This window comes from Phalacrocorax carbo, chromosome 1 (genome assembly GCF_963921805.1).
Source record: "Phalacrocorax carbo chromosome 1, bPhaCar2.1, whole genome shotgun sequence".
Classification (NCBI taxonomy): Eukaryota; Metazoa; Chordata; class Aves; order Suliformes; family Phalacrocoracidae; genus Phalacrocorax; species Phalacrocorax carbo.
The window spans coordinates 65,543,476-65,567,868 of NC_087513.1; the positions used below are offsets into that span (position 1 = coordinate 65,543,476).

Genomic DNA, 24,393 nt, shown 5'->3' on the forward strand with positions numbered 1-24,393 from the left:
AGCTTCCTCCATGCTGGGTTGCTTTGGGATAAACACTTTCAGTGTTGTCTTCCCTGGGGCCAGTGTCAGCAAGGAGATGTCTATCAGTAGCCTTTTTGTTCAGCATCACCTCTCCACATTCAGTCTGGCTATTCTAGATTGTCCTTAGGATTGCTTAGTGTTCCCTGTATTAATGTTGAAGAAAGCCACTTAAGGATTTGGACCTTCCTGTTCACTGAACTGGCCAAATGGAGGAAAAGGCCAGGGCTTGCCTTGAAGAACTGAAGTCTAAGCGCTGCATTATATGTTCTTAATAAAGGAGTGATTATATGAATCACAGTAGCAAAATGTTCTTGCAGAGCACATGCCCCACTCCCTGACTTAAGCATCCAAGGGCAGCTGTACATCATTCCAGGGGAGGCTTTCGCCTTAGGCACGGGTTAGCGTATAGCTCCCTGTGTTACAGAGGAGTAGCTACAGAGCTAGGATTCACAAGTGTCCTTTAATGAAATTACTTGTGGATGTTCATTGGACAAAAATAAATTCCAACTGGCCCATATAGCAAATGAAACTCAACTACAAAAATGTAGTGATATTTATTCACACAGCTGCCAGCAAACTCACATGCACCATGAGTCATTCCAGATGTGGATAAAAACAAAGTCTGTCTGTGAAAGTAAGTTTCCTGATCCCGAGGAGACTTGGTTTGGGAGAGAAGCTGCACACTGACTTCAGCTGTACTCAGAAGAACAGACAGGTTCTCCTTCAAAGGGGGAGGGGGAGAGGAAAATCCATTTATTTATTCCTGAAAAGTAAGGAGGTAGGAAATTATAAAGCTACTATACAGCTAGACATATAAATTCTAAAGAGAAGGATGCTTTGGAAGACTTTGCTGCTGCTGCTGTTCTATTACAGTGCTCATGCCACTGTGACCAACAAATGGAGCAGAGGTAAGATTTAAACATGAAAAACTATTTAAGAGAAAACTTTGAGTTTGTAGATATGGTCTGAAGTTATGTTCCATTATACATATATATATATACACATATTTATACAATTTGTCCCTCCCAACCTTAGAATTCTTTTTCTCTGTTAAACAGGTCAGCTAAATAATTATATAGACAAATAGAAAATACACATACATAAGTGCATAAAGGTAAAATAATATATGTATTCTATTATAATACAAATATATATATACAAAATATCCAAAGAACCAAACCTATGTTCTTTTCTTATTTTTTCCTTTCTCTCTCCTCCTCCTTTTTCTCCTACATTAACAAAAATTTTAGGTCATGAAACCTTAAAGCAAAAGCCTGTGCAGTCACAGGTGACATAATCTTCTGCTCCACCAGTCAGACACCTGGTCATAGCAAATACAACAATGCCTGGATTGTGCAAGGTACCAGGAAATGCCTACACCCTACCCTGACAGATTAATACATACAACATAGCAAAAGCTACCTGTGGTGTTACCAGGTTTCAGCTGTCAATATGACAATATATAGTTGTGACATATTTGTATTCAAGCGTGTGACCGTAACAGATGAAATGGTTTGGGACTGTTGAATTGCATAGGAGATGCTTGCTTAAAAGCTACTGATGATGTCTTTTCCTTTTTTTTTTTTTGTTTTTGTTTTTGTTTTATTCTCTCCTCTGGTTTTTGGCATGAGTTCTGTAGCTGCTGGAAGTGGAGAAAGGAAATACCTCCCAAAAGATGTATTTGGTTATGATATTGAAATTCACAGATATTTAAAAGAACGAGAGTCTGTTAAAAAATCAGGAATTCAGATGCCCCCCCTCCCCACCCCAATCTCCCATGTCTTCCTTGTTATAGCTGGCTCCTTTCTAGTCTGCTGTTTGGGTTTGGTTTTGATTTTGTAGGGGAGGCAATGACTGAATGAAGCAATGAAGAGCTATGCAATTCTGCTAAGGCTGTGTGAATGCTTAATTGTTCCTTAGAGTTAGTGGGGGCTTACAGACAGGGCATTGACCTAGGACTCAGAATGGCAGGTTCTTTCCCCAGATTTCCATCAGCCTCTTGGATGATACTTGATGAGTCATTATACCTGCATGTACCTTACTTTTTTCTTACTGTATAATAGAGCTAATGATACCAATTGTCATCATAAAATCCCTTCATTCTGTAGATAAGAGTTTGTCTTTCTAGGGATGACACATGAAAAGGTGAGGAAATCAGAACTAGATCTGCATATATGAAAAAAATCATCCCTACCTTTTGGAAGAATAAGGTTACCTTACATATGAAATGGAAAAAAAGCAAAAAGAAAGGGGTTCATTTCCATGGAATAATCACTATGCAATTTAAGGTTGTTCTTCACTTTTGCTAACACACTTATTTTACTTAAACAACAACACAACCCTAAAAGGAATCCATGCAACTATTAAAGTCCAATTCTAATCACCATGAATATTTCAAGGGAAACACCAGAACTCTGTCATGCCTTTTGGGAAAGCGGATTGTTTTCAAGCTGGAAACTCTCGAGCTTGTTTTTGGAGACTTCAGAGGGAAGAGAAGATTAATTCCCTGTTGTGATAAGGAGTTCAGTTCTCACAAATATTGTATATAGCCCTCTGCCGAGGAGGAAACCAGATTTCTCCTCCACAGCTGCTGGGTCTCTTCAGCTCCAACTATGTTTTAGAGGCATGACTCCTTCAACAACAGCTACTTCAGAGTACCTCCACTCCCCTAAACTACCTGTGTGTCAGCCCAACCAATCCCATCCTAATCTGCAGTACCTAGAGGGCCAAATCACTGCCCTAACTTTTTATTTGCATAGAAGCCTGAGAGGAAATTTGAATACTGAGGCATGACACACCCTCCTGCACACTCAGAGTTCTTCCTTCCCTCCACAAATGACAACTGACTCTTGTCTGGGTTAAACCTCAGTCATTTAATTCTTAGTCAACTCCTGATCTGAGTTTTGCAATGGAAAAGCAAAGACAGTCAGCATTTGGTCTGATGCAAATGAAAGACAAGCTCTGCATGTTGACTAGTAGTCCAGTTTGTTTACAAAACAGTAGGACAAATGGTCCTGCTTTAATTACCAACAGTTGTTGTTTGCAATAGAAATGAACAGTCAATATTGGCTAAAACAAGGTGTAGCTTTTACCATTTTTTCACTAGGGGACACCAGGGCAGCCTTGGATGCCCAGTCCTTGTAACCAAGTATTTAAGCTTTGGCTCAAGAAAAAAAGTCAGCCACGAAGAAAGATAAACATACTTGTGCTGACTGGTGAGTGGGAACTCCAGACTGCCACCTCCCTGTTCCCTTTGCTTTTACGAGCATCAATAAATGGGGAGAAAAAAAAAACCAAACATTTCTGGCAGGAAAACTGAGTGCTTTTTTTTTTTCCCACTCCCTCAGCCATTTGCATTAAAAATCTCACACACTCATCACTCTGCCTAGATCCAGCTGTTGACATTGGTCCAGAAGTCACAGGCAAATCTTGGTCCCTAGGACGGACATGTTTAGAATAATAAAAGATCCTGAATGGTGACAAAATAATTTGCTTGCCATCATCTCAGGTTTCCTTGAGCCTCTTGCAGACTTAGCTGTATGGTGTTACCTTCTCAGATTTTGTGAAGCACCTGTCTAGGCAGAAAAGGTAACGTAAGGGCTCTACTGAGTGCTATTCCCAATGCAGTGGCAGAGGTGAGGTCCTATTAATTTCTGAAGGTCCCAAATGAGAATTCCAGATCTGAAGAGATGTTTTTGCTGGAATAACCAAGGAACAAATCTTGTTCTTTGACAGCAAAATAAACAGAAAAACCCACGAAGCGTTGGTAACTGTTATTTTGTACCCATTCTCTAGTAGTAGGCGAAAGTAGAATGGTTGTTCCATTCAGGTGTCACTGCTTGCCACCCAGTTGCTTTCATCTAACTGCTCTGACGAGTACCAATACATTGGAGAGCAGAAGCTAGCTTCAGATCTGCATTATAAGAATTGCCTGTTTCCTGAGGAGAAACCCTATGGCAATCCTTATTAGCATGGTTCACCTTGGCTGGCTGTAGTTTATTTGCTGTATGGGCTTCCTGATTCAAATAAATGGTACACATACAGTAGCATGCCTGCTACGTGGTTGCTCAGGTAGTGAAGATGCAGTATGATTTCTTGTGGTTGTGGTTTCTTGAACAGTGGGGAAGCAGCTGCGATGGTAAGTTTTCCCCTCAGTGGAGGCTGGAAACGGAGATGTTGAAAGACACAAAATAAGAAGGTAAAGCTCTTTTTACCCATCAGTGAGAAAAGGTTGTAATCACTATATTAGCACCACTGAGGTTTCTCGCTTTTGGAGAATGGCTATGCTGTGCCTTCCAGACGTCAAAAGCAGTAGTATAGTCGCATCCAGATCTATCTCATCCACATGCATTATTTTGTATCTAGTCTCCAGTACTTAGTGAAAGTTGAGTGGTTGTTCCACAACACCAGGGGAACAGTTTGTCCCCCTCAGAGGTTTTCTGCAGAAATAATTATTTGGAAGAGCAAGAGGCCCATCCTCCTCGATTTCCCCACAACAGTGCAAACTTTTAGTGTTTGCTCTAGTGTTGTGGCAACTGAGTTTGTGAGTTTGATGGCGCAGCTGCTACATGAGCAACTTTTGCAAGCTGCTTCTGCTTGTGGGCTTAACTACAGCAGGCTGGCAGCTCTCTAGTGCCAGGAGAGGGAGGACTCTGTACCAGAGAAAGAGAGACTGGCTGTTGCTGGAAAGCTAGCCAGTCACTTTATAAGGAAGCACTGTTTAACATGTTCTATACTCTGTGATCATTTGCTGCATACCAGGTTGCTGGTGATCTTGCCGTGTGGGCAAAGGATGAGTGCCTTGGAGATTAGGGCATGCACCGCATCCCCACACCTTTTGACCTTATTTGCTTCTCTTCCCCCCATCTCATATTGCATCCTTACAGCCAAGCACTCCTTCTTGAGCAACCTCTGAGATTTCACCACTGACAGTAATGCTTGTTTGACATTTATGGCTTGGACAGCACAAGCAAAGGGAATGTGGCCTGCACACAGCATGTAATTACAACACAAATAGTCAAACATATACGCATATATGCCCAGCGAGCCTTGAGTGTACCAGGTTATTGTCTTGGCTTATCTATGACATGCTGAGGTTTCCAAAGCTCTGGTTCAAGGGTAAAAAGAAATTACACCAGCTAGACCAGATACAAGAATATTTTAAAATGCATCATCTATCTAACTCCCTTTAATTTCCATAAAGCCATTGTTATCCAATTCTTAAAATATGTAGTGCATGTAAAACAATGGAAGATATTAAATGTTATGAAACAAAGCCAACTCTGTCTAAGCCTGGCTGTGTAAAGAATGTTTCTTTTTATGGATAAAATGCAATATTTCCCTTTTCTCTGTCTCGTATGTGACCACTTGGAAAATTGCCTCAACTTCCCTGCTTGATGGACCCATTCCAGTGACCTCACTGGAGCTGCAAAAGGCTTGATCGATCTGCTGCAGTTTTTTTCCCACCTATCCCAAGTCTGTTCCATAAGTCCAACCCAGTTCCTGGGAATGCATGTTTGTAGGCTGGAGTGTCCTGGTCTGGGGTTTATTTGCCTGATCCAAACTATTACTGCACCACATATCGCAACTGTGCCTGTAAAGAGAAGGAAGCACTGTCTGCAGGGAGGTCTGGGATTGAAATTCAGAGGAATCAGCTTTGCAGCTGGATAACCTGAAGAAAACAATTTATATACCTATGCTTTTACTTCCTGAATTCCTTTGCAAAGAGCTGTGTAAGAAATGAGTATAAATATACATTATAGACCTGAGAATATATGCTTAAAAACCAAATTGTCCTGTTGATTAATTAATCTGTTAGATTTATTAGATATATATACCTAATGTAATCTATATATATAAAATATATATAATTATTACCTGATATGTAAGATATATGTTTCTAAGATATATATAGATACATATATCTATTATATAGAGATCTATATCTAATATAATATCTAATATATCTAATATAATCTATATCTTTTAGGTATCTTTTAGATATAGGTTAGATATATAGAACTAATTACTGACTGTAAGTAGTAGGAAGGAGGCATTAAAAGGATATTTTCTGCCCTAGAAGAAAGCAAAGACAAAAATATGTTTTCAGGCAGGTCTGAAAAACATTTGAGAATTAATGACCTAAGGAGGCCTTAGGATGTCTGCATGGCACAACGGTGTGTGGAGCAGAGACCACAGACCCAGGGCCAAGGCATTCTGCCTGCCTTGCACATCACAGGACAGTGCAGGGACTTTAGCTGGTGTCCCAGCAGCATGAGAGTCATATGCATGTGCCCGAGGGAATGAGTTCAGCCTTTCAACAAGGATCACCTGGTTGGACCCAGTGCCACACTAATATGGTCATACTGTTTCTGGTTCTGTCGTCTCTGCCCTGTGCTTTGTTGCATGGCGCAGACATGGCCCTCCCGTTCCTTGTGGCAGATCCCTTGGGCATCAGCGGTGGTGGCAGTCTGAAACTGTTAAATAAAGCTTTATTGCAGGAAGAGCAGGGAGATGACTGAAGAAGGGGCTGAAAAGGGATTCATTATTAGTACCTGGGAAAGCTGCTTGGTGTTGCGAAAGGTAGCTAGAATATAACAGTCTTTGAATGGATTTAACCTGCATAGGATAAATAACCAATAGGGTAGGTCTGCGATTGCAATCAAAATCCTTTCTAACATGTCTGGATTCCCCAAATGCTCCTTTAACGGCAAGCTGAATTAATTTAACCTGCACGGAGGATGATCCCTGAATCAGAATTCACAGTGGAAACCTGAAACTGAGAGACATATAAAGGAGGCTTAAAAAAATCAGTTTATAATCTCTTCCAGGGCAATGATGCTAAACTGTGATGAGATCAGAGGGAGGATAGTTTATAGAAGCTTCCACATTTTCGTTTAGAACATAGATAGACATTGTACCCTAGAAAAGCAGTCATGCCATTAGCAAGGAAGGATCTAAGCAATTCTAAGGCTCTTTTCACCACAGGAAGCAGCCAAAAAATGGCTAAAGCTTACAGCTCGTACAGTCATAAACTTGTTGACAGAATCAAAAGCTAAAAAGATAAAGGAGCTAGGCAATTTTGAAGAAATCTGGGTAAGCAACAAGAGGGAGACACATGAGGTAAAGCTGTTTTCTCTTTGAATATGTGCTAGACTAAGTGAGAACTATGAGCTGAAAGTGGCACCAGTCGAATCTTCTCAGTGATCCCAGTTCCATCGCAGTACTGAGGAATGGCAAGTCAGTAAGACATTTGCTGCAACTTTGGTAATATTTTTATTATTCCTGCATGCTGTAGTGTCCCATCTATTTGCCTCAGTCCCAGGTATAGAACTGTCATAGGATCCGGATCAGTTTGCACAAGGGTCCTCATGTCCCAGCCAAAGTCCAGCTCAGAAGGACCTCCTGCCATTCAAATCCCTCCTTACACTTTCACATGGAAATAGCTCCCTTCACCTTACCTTTAACAACCACCTCACTGCTCTTAATGCATGCTGTTAAGCCAATGCTCCCTTCCATAAGTAAGTGAAGCAGCTCTGTTACAAATGAAATAACTCATGTACACATGCAAACACTGTGAAGCATTCGGAACCCTCTCCTGATTATCTTATACTCAACTGCTGGGCCCAGAGACCCCTACTGGCACCTGGCATTATGAAAACACACAGAGTTAAAAAAAAAAAAAGAAAATAAATCTTTCCTTCTCCAAAGACCTTTCAGTGTAATTAAGGAGAGGAAGCGTTAGCATTCCTTTTCATTGTGAGGCACAGGGTAATTAAAACACTTGTCCCAGATCTCTTCAGGATGACTGTGTTCATGTAGTCCTGTATGTTGTTAAAAGTGGTGATTTTTTTTTTTTAATTCTGTTTCTGAAACATAAAGTGTTTTTCTTGTTTTCTTGGGGTAGAACATACCAGGTTCAGTAGGAGCATAATAACTTCTCAGGCAGAAAGAAATCCTATCAGAAGCACTGAATAGTACAATCTAATTGAAAGGAAAGTCAGCAGGTCTTAATGGAACATCATCAGGCTGAAGGGGCTCTGATTACTCAAATAGTGATGGGCAAGATGTAAATTGCTGAGGTAAAGCACTGAGTGGAGGAACAATTAACTTTGCACACAGTGCCTGCACTCAGGTTCAAGGCAGGGCAGGACCCTAGGCTGCTGGAGATGAACTCTGGTGCTTGCTCATGTGCACAGCCTGAACCCACTTTGAACTGGGGCTCTGCAGAACCCTGCACTATCCCTCTGCACCCCAGTGCCTCTGCTAAGGGAGCTGCGTCCATCCAAGATATGGAGAAGCTAGGTGGGCATATGGACCTGCTGCAGCAAAACAGGGAGTGGCTTGGCTTACGTGACCAAACCAGTCTGCTCCTTGCTTTACCTTTAAAAGCACTAAAATGTGCAAAACAGCACCACTGAAATCAACAGGAGTTTTGCCACTCTCAGGAGAGAGGCCACAATCTTGGTCATTATCTGGAATTTGGTTTCCTGTAGTAACCCTGATTGTTACAAGCTTCCAGCCCAAATATGTTATTTGACAGTTAAAGTGTTTTTCAGCAAAATGGCACCGGCACGGGTGAAGCTCATGCAAGCCATCTACATGGATAGCTGATGGTGGGAAGCAGAAGAGGAAATGTATCAGAGCATTACAAAAAGAAAAAAAAAAAAAGCAACTTGAGGATAAGCTGCAAATAATGCTTGTGGGGAGACACACAGACAAAAGTCCCCAAGAAGACAGTAATTTATGGAGCTTTTTCTCCCACTGGAAGGAAAGAAAGCAGAAGAAGGGATCCTGAATGCCTCTATTGTCCCTGTGCCTCTCATTACCCCAAAATCCTGTTTTATCTGGGTATTGCTATGGCAGCTTGATGATGTATTCCCCACAGCATAGTTGCTAACACAGAGACATTAAACTAGCCTGAGTCTGCACCAAAAGTCACAAGGCTTCCTTGCCTACTCAGTGGCTAACCCTTAGCCGGTAACTCCTTTTATCCCCGCTGAGGTGCTCCAGGCTGTAGCAGTAACCTGGCTCCTCTTGTCTCGCTATCGCATTGCTCGTGGCAGGGCGAGCGCAGTGCTGGGCTTGAGACTAAGAAGAATGTGACGAGGAGAGGAGCAGAGTTAAATAAGCTCCACTATTCCCGGTTTCCACAAACATTCCTTTCCTCTGGTGAAAGCGTATGTGGGGCCTTTCCTGGCCCAGTTTGCCGGTTAGGTTTGGCAGCTTCCCAGTTCCCCTGAGATCGGCACGCATACCACTCATCCTCTGGAAATTCCTCCCCAGCCACAGGGAAACAGGTCACCAGCCAGGAGCCAGGCTCCGAACTCACTGAGTCTCTCTCCGCTTAGGACGAGCCAGGTGGGTAACTGAAAAAATGCCACTGAGAAAGTGAAAAATAAATTGTTCAAAGCTCAGAGGAAATGGGACAATGGAAGGGTAATGCTGTGCTGCAGTCTTGTGCTGGAGACCCAAATGCACACGACCTTCTGCGATGCCTGTATGACCCCCACCCCCACCTGCAGGCATGGCACTGGGGGAGCCGAACACTTTGGTTAGGTTTTGCCTAATTGTGAAGCGACTAAACTGCACCGGACTGGATGTGGATAGCTGCTGCGAGCCAGAACATCAGGATTTCATTGTCTCCATCTATTTGGCAGGTGGTGGCATGCCCCAAATGGAGCTGATACTTCTAATCTCTTTTCTGCCTTGGAAAGAGTACAGACTTTCCAATCTGGCAGGGCTTATTTGAGCCACAGAGAGAGAGAAAAGAGAGTCAAAGGCAAAAGGCAGAGATGCTGAGAAAGAATAGAGAAAAAGATGGAGGTAAAAATAGAAAATGGAAGGAAGTAGTATGAAAGAGAGGAAAAGAGGAAGAGAAAGGAAAAGTGTGAAGAGAGAGAAAATGTGATAAATGCGGATGGGAAAGATTAAAGCACACATACGTTCAAGATTAGGGTAGCATTCACCCCCTTGTCAGCATGGTATGCATCCCCATTTGAACCTGCCCTTCAGAAGATGTCCATCTGTCACAGCTGGTCTTCATCTTATCCATCTGCTTTGCAGGCTCATGGGATGGTTGCATTTCTCTGGAGCTGGCACTGCCTTTTCCTCACGTAAGCAGGACTTGTGTTTGTTTCTGGTCCCCACCAGCCTCTCAATACACCAGGATACTGAGATACATTAGTCTGGGCAATTCACCACTAGTCACAGTATAAAAGTTAAAGTTACTGCTACTGAATCAGCAATATGTCAAGGACTCTGCACACCTTTTTTTTTTTTTTCTCCTCCCTTTGAGCTTTCTAAAATATGTAGGTATGTAAAAAGACTCTTCCCACTGCCCAAGAAACAGCCTGTTTTAGAAGCTGCAAGAAACTTGCTCTTTTACATGACTGCATGACTGTGGGGCTACAACATTTCCCATTAATACCAGTCAAGCTTTCCCATTAGCACCAGTCATAGTAATAGTGCCACAGCTGCACAAGGCCCCGTTTCCCCCTTTCAGTCCCTGTAGGAAGGGATCAAGTTCTGCAAGCCCTCAGTTTCTTCCCTGGTTTTCATAATGCTTGCAGCCATGATATTACAGTTTTGTTTATGCTCTGAAGAAACACAAAGTAATTGTTTATTGAATTTATTTATTAAACTTGGGTTTTATATCTGAGGGAATTGTTCATGTCTTCAGCTGCCTCCTAAAATAAGACATTTAAGGCATGCCTTATTTTTATTTTCTGCAGTTGTTCATGGCTTGGCACTGAACAAACTCCTTTTCCAGTTAAACACTACTTGCAGACATCCTAATATAGTATAGCATGCATTAAGTGAAACCATTCATTTGTCATAGTTGCAGCAACTTCAGGTTTTTTGGATTGCCGTGCCAATTTGGCGGAAAGATTTGGAAGGTAATAAGCCTAATGATAAAAACATATATACTGCTTGTTTTGTTGCTTTCGACCACCAGGGGTTTTAATAAACAGAACTCAAAGGGGCTGACCTACCTTGACTTGCACTTAGCAAATCTAAAGCTCAATTTGGTCTTCACAAAGATACAAGGATAGAAAAGTACCTGAAGATTTCTCCACTCTGGGATGTCCCGTAACAGGACTCAGATACAATCAACAAGAATCGGTTACAGTCAGGCCCAGTTACGCTCAAGGGGCAAAGGGCAGTGTGTGACTGCCATGTTGGGCTCTCCAGCAGAAGAAGAATGATGCCATGGTCCTGCTTCCACACAGGATGCCTGGAAGAAGCCAGGGTGAAATGACAGGTAGCATGGTGTCTGAGCTCAGCTCAAAGGATCCCAGTTTTGATGAATGTCCTCTGTCAACCATCAAGGACAGCCAAATGCTGCTTTCTGGCCTGGCCTTGGGGTTTTTAGTTGCATTATCTAACCTTCCTGCCTTCTTGTACCATGTCCCTGTCTCTCAACTGTGCCCCATCTCTCCCTAAAACCAGCTCTGCTGCACAGAGGAAAGACAGCAGCCACTTGGCTGAAGTCTGGGCAACGCTGCATGCTGTGAATGGAGGGAATCCTCCAGGAACGCAGAGAGCTGAGAGGGGAATTTAGATGTTTAACAATGGGACTGAGAATGATGAGGCTGTTGGAAGCTGGCAATCACACAGACTGGGGGTTTGTCTTGCCCTGGTGCTCTATTTCTCATGTTCATATCAGGGAAATGGTGTGCCTCCAGCTGATGAAGAAGTCTGTCTTTAAAGAGTCTGCCTGGTAAATAGCTAAGTGTTAGGCATACCATAAGAAATCGTATTTCCCTAGAAAGACACTCCTTTTCTAGCCAGAAATTGTATTTAGGGAGCAGGCTGTGGGATATTTGCTGGGAATTTCTGGATGCCCTTCAAACCCTGAATGACTAACTGCATGTGCCACAGACCATGGCTCCAGCATGCATCTGGTTATGTCAGCCCTAATCTCCATGCATGCCACTCACAGCCAGCGTGGTCCAGCTGAGATGATCTCCAAAGTTGAACACATGCACATATACCCTCCAAAGGAACATATGGTGACTTTTAAGCAAAATATCATCATCAAGGCAAAGAGCTCAGTTTCTACTTGCACAAATGTGTCGGTGAGGTAAATGTAACCAATTTGTCACGTGTCTTAAATACACTATACCACTCCCTCCTTTCTGTTTACATGATCAAAGATGGAAGCGTGTATCATGTCCAGCTGGCTTTTCAGGCCCATCTATGTTGTGCCCCAGGAGCTTTTCATTCCTGGTTGAATTCATGCTACCAAACAAGACATAAACTGTCAAAGAAGCAAATGTATCTCCCCTGATGCCTCCATATGTGAATGCTGCTGAACCCGAGGCCGGACCTCAGCACCCTCTGAATGTCTGCCCGCTGAGGTGAAAAAGAGCACTAGTCCTTCTCACTGCAATTCAGCTGGGAGTAGCTACTTGAACATATTGTGGTTTACTTACCTGTTTTCAAAACCCAGGGCATTTCCCTATGGGTGCTTTTGTTAACATAGTGCATGCATTATTTAAACAAAGTTATAAATCACTGTCTGAGTGTTTCTTTCACAACAAACTGGAGCGCTCATACCAGTCTCTCTCTGTAACACAATGCAATGGGTAACAGCTACTAATCCAGCATGACCAAGGAGCTCAGCCATGTCAAGCTAGTTTGCATTCTGCTTCATCCTTAGTATCTGCGCACTACTCAGAGGTTAAATCAGAACTTAAAGATTACTGGGGCTATCATTTAGAAGTATAAGTAGGGGGACAAGTAGTCCCTGCCTTATTCTTTGGCTATGCTAAATCATAGAATCATAGAATCATTAAGGTTAGAAAAGACCTCTAACTGACATGTCAATCTACCCCTGTAAATGATCAGTTCTTTGTATTAGTGTGCTCCAGTATCTCAATGATTACCTCTTACCTATAGCCCAAAGACTAGTAATAAAATTCCACTAATATGACATAAGATGAATACCAATCACATGTTCAAAACAAGACTATCTCTATAAGCTTACCTGGGAGACCATCATCACTACCAAGCTGAGGAAGAACTGTCATGCAGAATTATCACATGATGAAGTTTAGTTTTTGCAAGGAGTGCTTCTGTAGGCACAAGATAACAGATGTCAGATTGACCGAAAATTTTTTCATTAGCAGCCTATAAAGACAACCCATGGGGAGTATACATGCTGGCAAAAGCTTTTCTAAGTAAGCACGTTTAATTATGCAAGCTTCAGAGTGTTTGAATTAGTAGGAGAAAGCCCAAATCCAGGAAGAGAGAGGTGGAAATTTACAATGTGAATATCACAGCAGGTTATCTAAAGTGCTTCTCCACAGCAATAATGTCTTCTTTACCAGTGCCTATGCACAGACGACTTAAATAAAAGAAAAAATTCCCAGCTGGTTTCAGTCAGCAACATACTAGATTTTTTCACTAGAAATCAAGTCTTCCTCCCTTTCTCGAAATTTATTCTTCTGAAGGTTAAAGCATGAGGTCACCAACATTTTTCCCTTAAACATTTACTTAGACTATTTTCCTGTAAGTCAAAATCTATTTTGCAAGTTCAGCTCAAAAGACTCCAGGAGAAGAGAAGGTATGGTGAGGAAGAATAGCACTGAATCAAATACATGGGACAAATTGGCAGGGTCCTCTTGGGCTGGGAGCCATTGAGAGATGGCATCCATAGAGGCAGGAACTGCAGCAGCGTAAGGTGTTGAGTTTTGAATTTCCATCAATTTCAGGAGCAACTGTCAGCGTTTTGTGCCTTTTGGGTCCCAGTCCTCAGAAAACAAGACATTTGGGTTATTTTGTTGGCTGTAAGGTTTCTGTAAGCCTGAATCTGACCACCTTCTCTTCCCTGTGATCCCAAGCATGCCTTTCACAGCACACGGCTCTCTGTGACCTGGCTGCCCGCACAGCAGCATCACGGGGCTGGTGGTGCCAGCTCAGGTCATCTGAGGACCTCGTCCACAGTGTCCAGCTGCCTTTAGCAATTTGCAATACTCCAGGTTCTGGCAGGGCTTTCTGTTTTTAATGGTGAATCCAGGTGTACGTCAGCCTCAGCTTTATTTCAGCAGATTGTGAAACCTGAAAGATCTAGGAATAGTCAGATTTTAGGAGATCATGAAATAACAAGGAAAAGTGGAAAAATGACAGCTTGGTGAAATGGAAATCCCATATTTGTGTTTGTGGAGTGGGGAAGGCAGCTATAAAAATAACCCATTTTGCATTCATCCTTCAGATTTCTTTTCTATGTTTCTGGCAATATCACAAAGATTGTATTGGCCCACTGTTGCATCTGCACACATTGAAATCCATAGATTAGATTTTGTAGGTGATTATATTTGAGTTCCACTAATTTTTTAATATTATTTTCATGCAGATGCAGAAATTAACATAATGGGGCACAGACATTCATGCAAGTGTGAACTTGACAGAATAGATGCCTTCTCACTGGGACCCTCACACACTGCTCCAGAAGAGACATGTAGTTCCTCTGCCTCCTACCCAGGGATACAGCACAGCTTTTCACCCTTTATGTTCTGCTCAGGTGGCAAAACAGCTGTACCAATCCAGTTCAGAAGCATACCTGAATCTATCTTCAGCTCTGAGTTACTTTCTCAGACTTCTTGTCTTTATCATCACTTCTAGAAAAACATACAGTGTTTTGAAAGGGCATTGTCTCCAGTAATAACTCATTTCCTCACAAAAAGGACCCAGTTTCCCCCTGTTTTTTGTTTATTGGGCAAGGCTGATTTATATGCTTTCTCCATCCAGCACATATTCATGTTATTAAGAAAACCAGCAGCAGGTGCACTGACATTTGGAGCTTAATGAACAGCTGGAAAGTCAGCTGGGGTTTCCCTGTTTTTGAAGAACAAGTGAAATCCTAGAGCAGAGGAAGCAGAAAACCGAGATTTATGTATTCTCCTAATAATTTACTTCAACTTGGATGGGGATTTGAAGGAAAGCAGAAGGAAAGCGGTTCTTTCTAATCTGAGGGAGAAGAAATGGTCAATATAATGTTTATTCCTCCTCAGTTTTGAGATGTGATATTGATACTTAGTGAGTCTGAGAAACAGCTTGTTTTGCATGTGTGCTACTAGGTGTGGGTGAGCAGTTCATACATGAAGAAAATAATAGGTTGTTATTATTTCAATAACAGTTCCTAGATCCACCATCAAACACTTGCTTGTTGAAACTATTCACAGATGGTTTAAGTGAATAATTCCATGATCCCCATAATTTCTTCTGGTTTTCTTCACCTCAGCTAACAGCTCCATTGATCTCATTGAGACAGCTCCCATAGGATAATTCACTACAGGATAATTCAACCAGCAATAATAAGGAACCTTCATTATTTTTCTTAACCTGCAGATCATACAGCAACGGGTTTTAAAGTCAGAATGTTCATGTATTTCTTCAATTTGGCCACCTGCACAGAATTTAATGTAGTGTCCCTTTCAGGAGATCCAATGCATTGTGTTTCATTAATGCTTATTTTCTGAAAAGGCAGACAGTTCGAACTGGAAGACATCATGAGATGGAAATTGCTAACTCTCTTGTTAGCATGTAGTAGGGTATTGCCATTCTCTCAAATAAAAAAGCAAGGTAATTTCAAAGAGAGCTCCTAAATCTAAATAGTATTGCTTGTTTAGATAATGCACATGATATTGTTCCTACTCTCTGAATAGATATTTTATGGAACTAGTCAATGGCAACAGTTAATACTTGGACTGAAGAGTCTGAGCTGTCATTTGTGATAATGAAATAAAATTCATACTTCTTCCTCCAGGGTCTGTGGTTCAAACGGGACCTTTGATTTCTTTCTCACCATCCAGTCTTGGAATAAATTTTAGATATTTTTTGTGCCAGTTGAATTTACTCTGTTAAAAGCTCAGGGGCCTGTAAGCATAGAAAGGAAAGGAGTGTTTGGCAGCTAGTGGTCCTGCAGCTGATCCTCACCTCTAGCAGGAGCAATGGCTACATTATTTGAGGCAGCCATCCATAGAAAGGAGCCCATGAGCTTGGTGCTTAGATCAAGGGTGTGTAGGCATGAGGAAAGGCTTCTGCTTTGCCTAACCAGGGCTGATGTCCATCCTTATGTCATCTGAAAACTGGAATCATAACCAAATGTCCTAAGAGCAGTTGGACCACACTTGCACTGGGAGTTTCTCACATGCAGGAGCACTGCTGGCATAGCAGCTGTGGTGGGGAGTGAGACAGCTAAAATCTACCACTCTTTTTTTGGTTTGCTTTTTCTCTTCATTCATGACCAGGCTGATCCCTGGCTTGGCTCACTGTGTGTCCACACAAAGTGGTGTCGGCACAAAAGGAAGGAGGGAGAACCTGACCGGGAGACAGGCATGCCAGCCTGCCCCTTGCAGTTGCAGCTGTGATTAGGTCAGCCTCAGCAAAACCCTAGCTAGTCAGTCGCCTTTGCCTGCCAGGAAACCAAGGAAGCCCGACGGAAAAAGAAAGTACAACAAAATGTAAAAAGGCTGTGCTTAAATACTGGATGCCTCTCCTCTGTGCTTCAGTGTCTCAGCTCTGTGTAAATACCCCCCCGGGAGGTGGTGCAGGGCTCAAGCCCACCCCTTTAGATTCTGTGATGCTATTATAAAAAGGGCAGAGAACTGGAGGGACACATTTGGTTTTGAAGGGCTTTCCTTTCAGAACAGCAATAACATGATGCATAGAGTTCTTGGAGCTGCTGCAGCTGTGTCTTCTCCTACAAAGTACTGCTCTGATTTCCATTGCTCTCACTTCATTGTTCAACAGGAGAGTCATCCACTTCCCTCTCCTCCTAGGGTCTTTCCCCACGGCTCAGCACTGAAACACCAACACTCAGCTGTATTTCATCCCCCTGTCACTCCCTCCCTTCTCTGTTCCTTCCTGGGAGAAATGGAAGTAAATTGGATTATCATTATATCCCTTCACTTGTTCATTTGTAAGAAACATTTTCAAATGTGTTTAATTAAGATGGCTTTGTGTCTTCCCCTTGCATAAGGGCTGTTGGGAGCAATACAGATAGGGGAGGTAGGATAGGAAGATTCCTGCAACAAAGACAGGGATATAAAGCACTGGTTCATTTCCCAGATCTGCCTGAAATTTCCTGTTACCAAAACTGCTTATTGCCTCTGCGCTAAACCTGTGGAACAGGGTTGACATTTCCTTTCTTTATTGCTGCCCTTCACGCATATAGTGTTCACCATAGTTTATCCCCAGTTTCTGGTAATATGGCAGCAAACTGAGGTATGACACTATATTTCACTTACTGCTTTTTTGCTTCAGTTTCTCTGTGTGCATTTTTTTCTCTCCACACCTTCTGCAGCAACTGTATTCCAGTACGTTAAGGCCTCTCTTGGCTGACTGCATCTTTTTTTGTCAGCGTAAATAATTCCAGATGGGGACCCCCTCCTTATGACCAAGGGAAGAATAAATAACACAGCATACATCGCTCCAGGCTGGGAACAGGTGAAAATGCTGCATAATAGAAATTCCATCTGAGGGAATAAATTCTCAGACCATTTTAGTTGGTTGATGCTCGTCATATCTTTGAAACTATTTTACTTAAATCATGAAAGAAAAAATATCCTCCGCCTCTGACAAACTCAGGCTCAGATGCACCATTTCTTTCTCTAGCAATATCAATTTCTCTAAACATAAGGTTTTTTTAGTCTTTCTAATACCCCTTTACATTTCTTACTCATGCCAAGTAGCTTGAAAGGCTATTACCACTCTAGTTTTTTATATAGAAAGTTTGGGTGCACATTAATCTAATCTAAAACTTCTCAGGGCATTTATGAAGCACAGAAGTGTAGGTTGGAGTGGGTTCTATTTTATGGAACTGGGACTCCCTTTCAGAATTTGTGTGTTTCTTAAAAAGGAGAAAAATAGTAAAAGGTAACTTTGAAAAAACTGTTTATGTGGTGAACTAAGGAACTGAATGAAATCTGTTATTAATTCTAAGTGTTTTAAACTTTTTTTTTTGTTCCTAAAAACAGTGTTGCCTGTTGCCAACTTTCGTAGGGAGATCTACTTCCTACATTCTTATTGGCAAAACTTAGAATTTCAAGATGGAGCTTTTTTCTTTTAATTATTATTTTTATAACTATAGAAGAAACAAATGTCTATTCTTTTAGTGAACAGGCAGGAATAAAAAGAGACGATTGCCTCTATTAATTTTAGTCTTAGGAGCTAAGATAGCAAGGATATTGAGCTGAAAGTAAAAAGAGGCAAATTCTTTTGGTAGGTGCTTTAAAAAACGTGCTAGTTCATGTTGGTTTGTAATTAAAATGTCTTCTCCATCTCAATGCTGTGTTCTCTTAAGGGGCGTTGGGATTTAATCTCCCAATAATGGAGATCTAAATGTATTAAAGTTGGAATGCACAAGACTGCATTGCACTTGTTGTCATGGGAGCTACTTATGTGAGTAACTGCAATTCCAGATACAAGTTTCAGAAGCTAGCCTATAGCTCTGCACTGTTTTTCCTTGTCTTTCTAGGTTTTTGTGTGTGTTTCCATTATTTTATTCCTCTTATTCTTCCTCCAGCTTCCCACTTTTTCCATTTCTCCTGTGCTAGGGCAAAGTCTTCAATCATTTCTAATGTAGCAGTATTGATACAGAAAAGCAAAAGGTCAGGAAGTACAGATGAACTATGCCTGAGCATGCTCCTTTGCAGGACTGGCCAGCCACAGCTCAGGTTCTGCCCTGGCAGTGATTGCAGGCCCAGGGCAGTATAAACACCTTGCAGACAGATAGTGAACACTCATCCTTCTGGGGATGAGGCAAGTGCAGGACAAGAAATAAAGAAGGATAGGATTACTATGCATAAAACCTGTTTATCACTTATTAACACTGCACTTTTTGTGATTTACATTACTACTTTCACTCCCCACCGCACACCTGTCATAGGCCAACACCACCCTGGAGGAAGAAATGCTTCTGGAACCAAGATCTGCGGCAGGCACAAAGCAGGAAGCTGCTCAGGGCAGAAAAATATTTAGTGACTTTGACTGCAGAATGGTAAGGACAGGTATTTCACAGTTAGCCTGAGACGGTAAATTTGGGATAGGGAACTGTTACTCTAGCAATGGAGCAACTCAGCCTAAGGACCCACCAAAGAGACATCTGATGGAAATAAAACCCTTTACGTATAAAATATACTTCTGGTCTGATTACAAACCCTCATAAGCAAGGTAATCAAAGAGGGCATGAAACAAAAAGCCTTTATTAAGGGTATGCAAACTTTGCCACTCATGTACTCCTCTCTTCTTCAGTGTGTGGTCAAGGAGAAATGTAGAGACTGAGTTCAATACAATGTTTCCCATACACTGTTAAAGAAAATCCTCTTGTGAGCATTTCAGGCACTTGCCCTAAGATCCAAAGCAACAGTGACTTCTAGGAACTGCCCAGCAGCCTTTGCAACAAAATAGGTTCAGCAAGCCTAGCTCACTCATAATTTTTTGCATGGCGTTATAATGGCTGCTCTGTCTGCCTATACAATCACCTTTTGGACAGTGCTGAGTTCATTTGCTTTGGCAAATGCTTAAATTCATCTTGAAGAATCATCCTCATCTTTCAAAGAATTCAGTACAAGTGAGATAATCTGTTGTCAGGTTATCAACAAATGTCTTCTCTTGACAGGAGCCTATGGGTGTGCTGAGATCTATTTAGTGCAAATTCCAGGCAGGTTAGAGAAAAATGTCAAGACACATGGAAAATTTCCAGCTCACTAGAGAAACCAGCATATACTCCAGGCTGACTAACATATGGCCGAGGAGATGGCTTTTTTTGACTCTTGCAGAAGCTGGTGTATATAAAAGGGTGAGCACGGCCATGGATTTTTAAAATTTTATTTTCTAGCCATGTGATATTTAGGGTAGGGAAAAACTCACACCACTGGAGTATAATTCAAGTGCTCTGTTTCTCTGGGCTTGTTATAGGACAGAACAAAACTATAGCCAACTTACAAGACAATGTTTTACATACTTTAGCACGCCTTCGTGAACCTATAAAGTTTTACATTTTCCTTTCCTTTCAGCTATTACAAAACAGCTATTTTATAGTAAATTCTTTTATTCCCTGCTTTACCAATAAGATAAAGCCAAATAGGGAGAAATTGCTGTCATTATAATTGGATGCATAATTCCTTTCTACTGAGGTCTAGGAGTCCTGACTTCAAAAGTTCTGAGCAGGAAATGGAAACTTTTGCTGTGAGGGATCAAGCTAAATGTTCTGCTGAGCTTGTAGCCATTTCTCACTACTAAGGGGTGGTTGTGAGCTTGCAGTAAAAAGATGGTTGTGGTGGTCTAAGAAGATATGGTTTTGCAGAGCCCTGTTACAATTGCTGGAGAAGACATAAAGGAGTTTCAGTGATCACTTTTCTTTTTTAGGTCCACCACCGAACAGGAGCTGCTGCTGCCTGCGCAACCTCTCCCTGCCTTGCACTCCCACAAATAGGGGGCTGGTCCTAGGAAGCCAGTGATGCCCAAACAAATGATTTTCATGAGTTTCTTTAGAGTCAGGCCCTAGTAATAAAAGACAGGAGGACAAAGCTGGCAGCCTGCTGACTGAATTCAGCTTGTAGGACAACTCCAGCTGGGCTGCTGCCTTTCCCTATGCCAACAAGCAGCGCTCCTTTGCTTTGCTTGCAGGGAGGCAGGAGTTTTGGCCCACAAGTCTTTCTTTTTCCTCTACACTTCCTGCCCTTCATGAAAGGGGTCCCAAAGAAGCAATGAGATAGCCCTTTTCCATGCTGCTGAAGTCAATCAAAATAATTCCTACTGAGTCATGACCCCAGTTAAACTGTGTTCATGTCCTGGAGCCCCGGGGACCTGTACGTGCTTTGGAGCAATGGCCTGCACAGGGCCTGATTCATGCTCTTGGCTTCATACCTCCATACCAAAGGGCATTGATGATGCACAAATAATCGAGCACTCCTGCAGCTATGCTCAGTACTTATTGAGCAAACACACTGCAGGCAGCAACTGGGAAATCATGAGCAGGAGTGTGTACTGGAAAGCAAAACCAAACATCTGTACCCTCACCAGTGAAATTGCATGAAAAACCTGGAGAGGATCACAAATGTTTATCATGTGGCTGATGAGGTCCAGAAAATTATGGTAAAAAAGATGAAAGCATTTTAAAAATAAAACCACTGTCAGCCTCAGATGTGATGTTACACTTAAGCTGTAAAGAAATTTCTAACTGTCATGAACACAATAGTTAGAAGCAGGCCAATGAGTTGGCAAACTTGGCTGCAGCTTTTGTTTAAAAACCTGAGTAGTCCTTAAGAAGAACTGGAATCGAGTCAACTGAGCCAGAGTAGACTGGACGGACTCCTGCAGTGAGCAGTGCAGAAAACAAGGGTCTCCTGGACTACATTTTGATTGGCACTTTTAGCCACCCTTAGAACTAGACCTGTTGGCTGTCCTGCATCTTTGGGCACAAGCAGTGGTGCACTGCAGGGCACAGGATGAGGATGTACAGGGTCAGGTAGGTGGGCTGGCAGCAGGTGGCTGTGCTTAGGCACACTCCTCCCATCCACCTCCAGCCCTGACGCCTCAGTGGGCAGCAAGGGAGGGCAGATCAGGGCACAATCCTAAGGCCCCTCTGAAAAAGGAATTTGGAGGAGGATGAGCCTGGCAGTACACAGATATATAATAGAAAATGTTTTCAATAAGGATAATCAAAACCTCATTTTTCCTACCTCGTCTCTGTAGATCATAAGCTTTCTGTTATGTGACTGTTTGGCCCTTAGGACAGAAGCACCCACATTTCCATTGGAGATGTCTTGACACATTTGTAAGAGAAGTAAAAACAATAAATCAATAGGAGTCTCTCCACTGACTTCAGAGATTACTGGATTGGTCTTTCTCTGTCAAAAGTGATTAGGCATCTCTGCTCCTCAGACATTCACAGCTACTGCCATTGAAACAAATTGGCTGCAACATCACCATAAAATGACGCATATTGTTCTGCATCTTCCTATGAAATAATTGCTTGATAGCTTTACATGTAACTCCCTTGGTGAAGAAAATAGTAAAGAGATGGTAAGGCACAGTAATACTTCCCGGCTGTTCTTTGATACTGTCTAGCTAACACATGTCAGAGATGGAAGTAAATGCAGGAGGAAGTAAAGTCAACACAAAAGTTTCAAGTGGAATTTGCAATTACTAAATGCTGCAAATAATTCTCTATCTCAGCTCTTGTGCTTAACTTACATGTGTGTTAAGTAGGTGTAATGAAAATCAGAGAGCAGTTGCTCTAAATGTTCACACAGTCTCAGAGGAACTCATGAATTCATGGAGGAAACTGTGGAGGTACTGATGGTAGAAGGATTTGACGACTGTGCAGGAAGAGAGAGAAAGGGAAGGACTGAAATAAAATGTGGATCAGGAAAATCCAATCACCGTGACACATACAAATGAGCTCTGAAAGAGTTTCTGAGTAGAGTCTCTAAGAACTGTGACAAAGTTTGATATGTTTTGGGAACAAGATAATGAGATCAGGGAACCAGTGCTAGCCTGGTCCCTACAGAGGATGGCATGCTTCTGATACGCATACAAAGTCCTTTCTCACAATATAGCATCTCAGGCTTTTGTCCATTTGAATCTTGTAACCTAACCCCTGTCATCCTAGGAAGAGCTGGGTAGGAAACTCCAGCTGCTTTTTGAGGTGTTACTTGCGATTCAGCAAATGGGTCAGTACTAAACTGATTATATGGCATTATTTTTTGTGCAAGTCCTTCACTGAGGCTTTTCTGCATGAGTGGTGATGGGCTGAATCTGATGACTTCTAGCTCAGCTCCCTGGTAGGAATCTGCACTTGTCCTGAAAGCAGTGTGATGACAATAATCATGACAGCACTGAAGCAAGATGCCATAGACACCTTTTCCGTGGCTCAGGGAATATTTGAGATGTAAAACATCTGCATATGTGGAGGTACTCTGCACTCTGAGGCTGTTTCCACTGAAAGGGCATCTAAAAGAGATAAAAATGAATTGTCATCATTATGGATGGGGTTTCTGCCAGCTGCTTAGTAATTAGAGTTTTAATTGCCCAGTAATAAAAGTTTTAATTACTCAGCAATTAGTGCTTGAAGTTTCAAGTGCTTCACATGCACTCAGTTGCATTCTCGAATTGCCAAGAGCAAAAGATGGAATAGCTCCAGTGTGTCTCAGCAAAGCTCTGAGCAAGAGGGTTGAACATCAGTGATGGAGCAGCAGCAGAAAATGGCTAGAGCCCCAGTTGCCAGTGGTCAGCCAGGCAAACAGTCTCACATAGCAGAACCTACAGGCGGCTTGTTACCTCTCCAAACTCACCACCTCCTCAGCTGGGCCAGATAAGAGGCTTGGGTGGTAAAAGCATCATGCTGGGGAAAGGCTACTGCAGAGTCCAAGTCCTTTTCAACACCTCTGTTCTTTTACTTGTTGCTTTCATTCCTTCAGGCTTTTGTTAACCTACACTGCAAGCATCCTTTCAGTAGGAACTTAGCTATGGTATCCACCTGGTGGAAATCTATGCCCTCTGCACTCACCAGAATGGACACAGCAACTCACACAGAACTCCCACGAAATCATGCAGCCATCCAGGTCTCAGGCTGCAGGGAGTGCCAGAGCCTTTCAGTGGTAACGGATGGCAGCTGTGAGAACAGCTGTCTGAGGTGTGACCAGATGGATGATTTGCCTAGCATGGTGGCAGAGCTACATGAGGAGGTAGAAAGGTTAAGGAACATCAGGGAGGCTGAGAAAGCGATAGACGGGTGGTGTCATGCTCTGCTGTCCCTGAAACAGAAACTGGAGCAGCCATCAGAAAAAACCCAAGACCAAGGGGTTTCTGCATCCCTCACCCACCAGGCAGAAGGCAGTAGCTCAAAGGAAAAGAGTGAATGGGGGCAACCCATGCTTGGGGCAGCAGGCAAACACCCTCCTTGCCCACCTCACCTTCCCAGATACACCTGTATAACAGGTATGAGGCTCTGCAGGTGGAAGACCAGTCAACAGAAGATGTGTATAACGGTCCATCTATACCAGTGCTGTTGCCAGGGTCAGAAAGGCCTACCCCCCATACCAAAACTCCACGAGGAAGGGAAGATGGGTTATAGTTGTAGGTGACTCCCTTCTGAGGAGAACAGAGGGTCCAATATGCTGGACAGACCCTCCCCTTAGGGAAGTCTGCTGCCTTTGTGGGGCCTGCGTTAAGGACATTTCTAGGAAACTTCCTAGCCTGGTACAGCCCTCAGACTATTACCCATTATTCCTCTTCCATGTGAGGTGATGAAGGTGCAACACATAGTCCAAGGACAATCAAAATAGAATTCAGGGCCTTGGGGTGGCTAGTAAGGAACTCTGGATCACAGGTTATTTTCTCCTCTCTCCTTCCAGTTGC

The 24,393-nt window shown here is 42.5% G+C and overlaps 1 protein-coding gene across 1 annotated transcript in view; it reads left to right on the plus strand.

The window, feature by feature from the left end:
* Positions 1-404: 404 nt before the first annotated feature.
* FAM180A (family with sequence similarity 180 member A) overlaps positions 405-24,393 on the plus strand; it is a 31,831-nt gene continuing 7,842 nt past the window's right edge. The window contains exon 1 of the mRNA XM_064457599.1: positions 405-929. Coding sequence (XP_064313669.1) covers positions 854-929 — 76 coding nt within the window. The 5' untranslated portion in view covers positions 405-853. The remainder of the gene's footprint in view (positions 930-24,393) is intronic.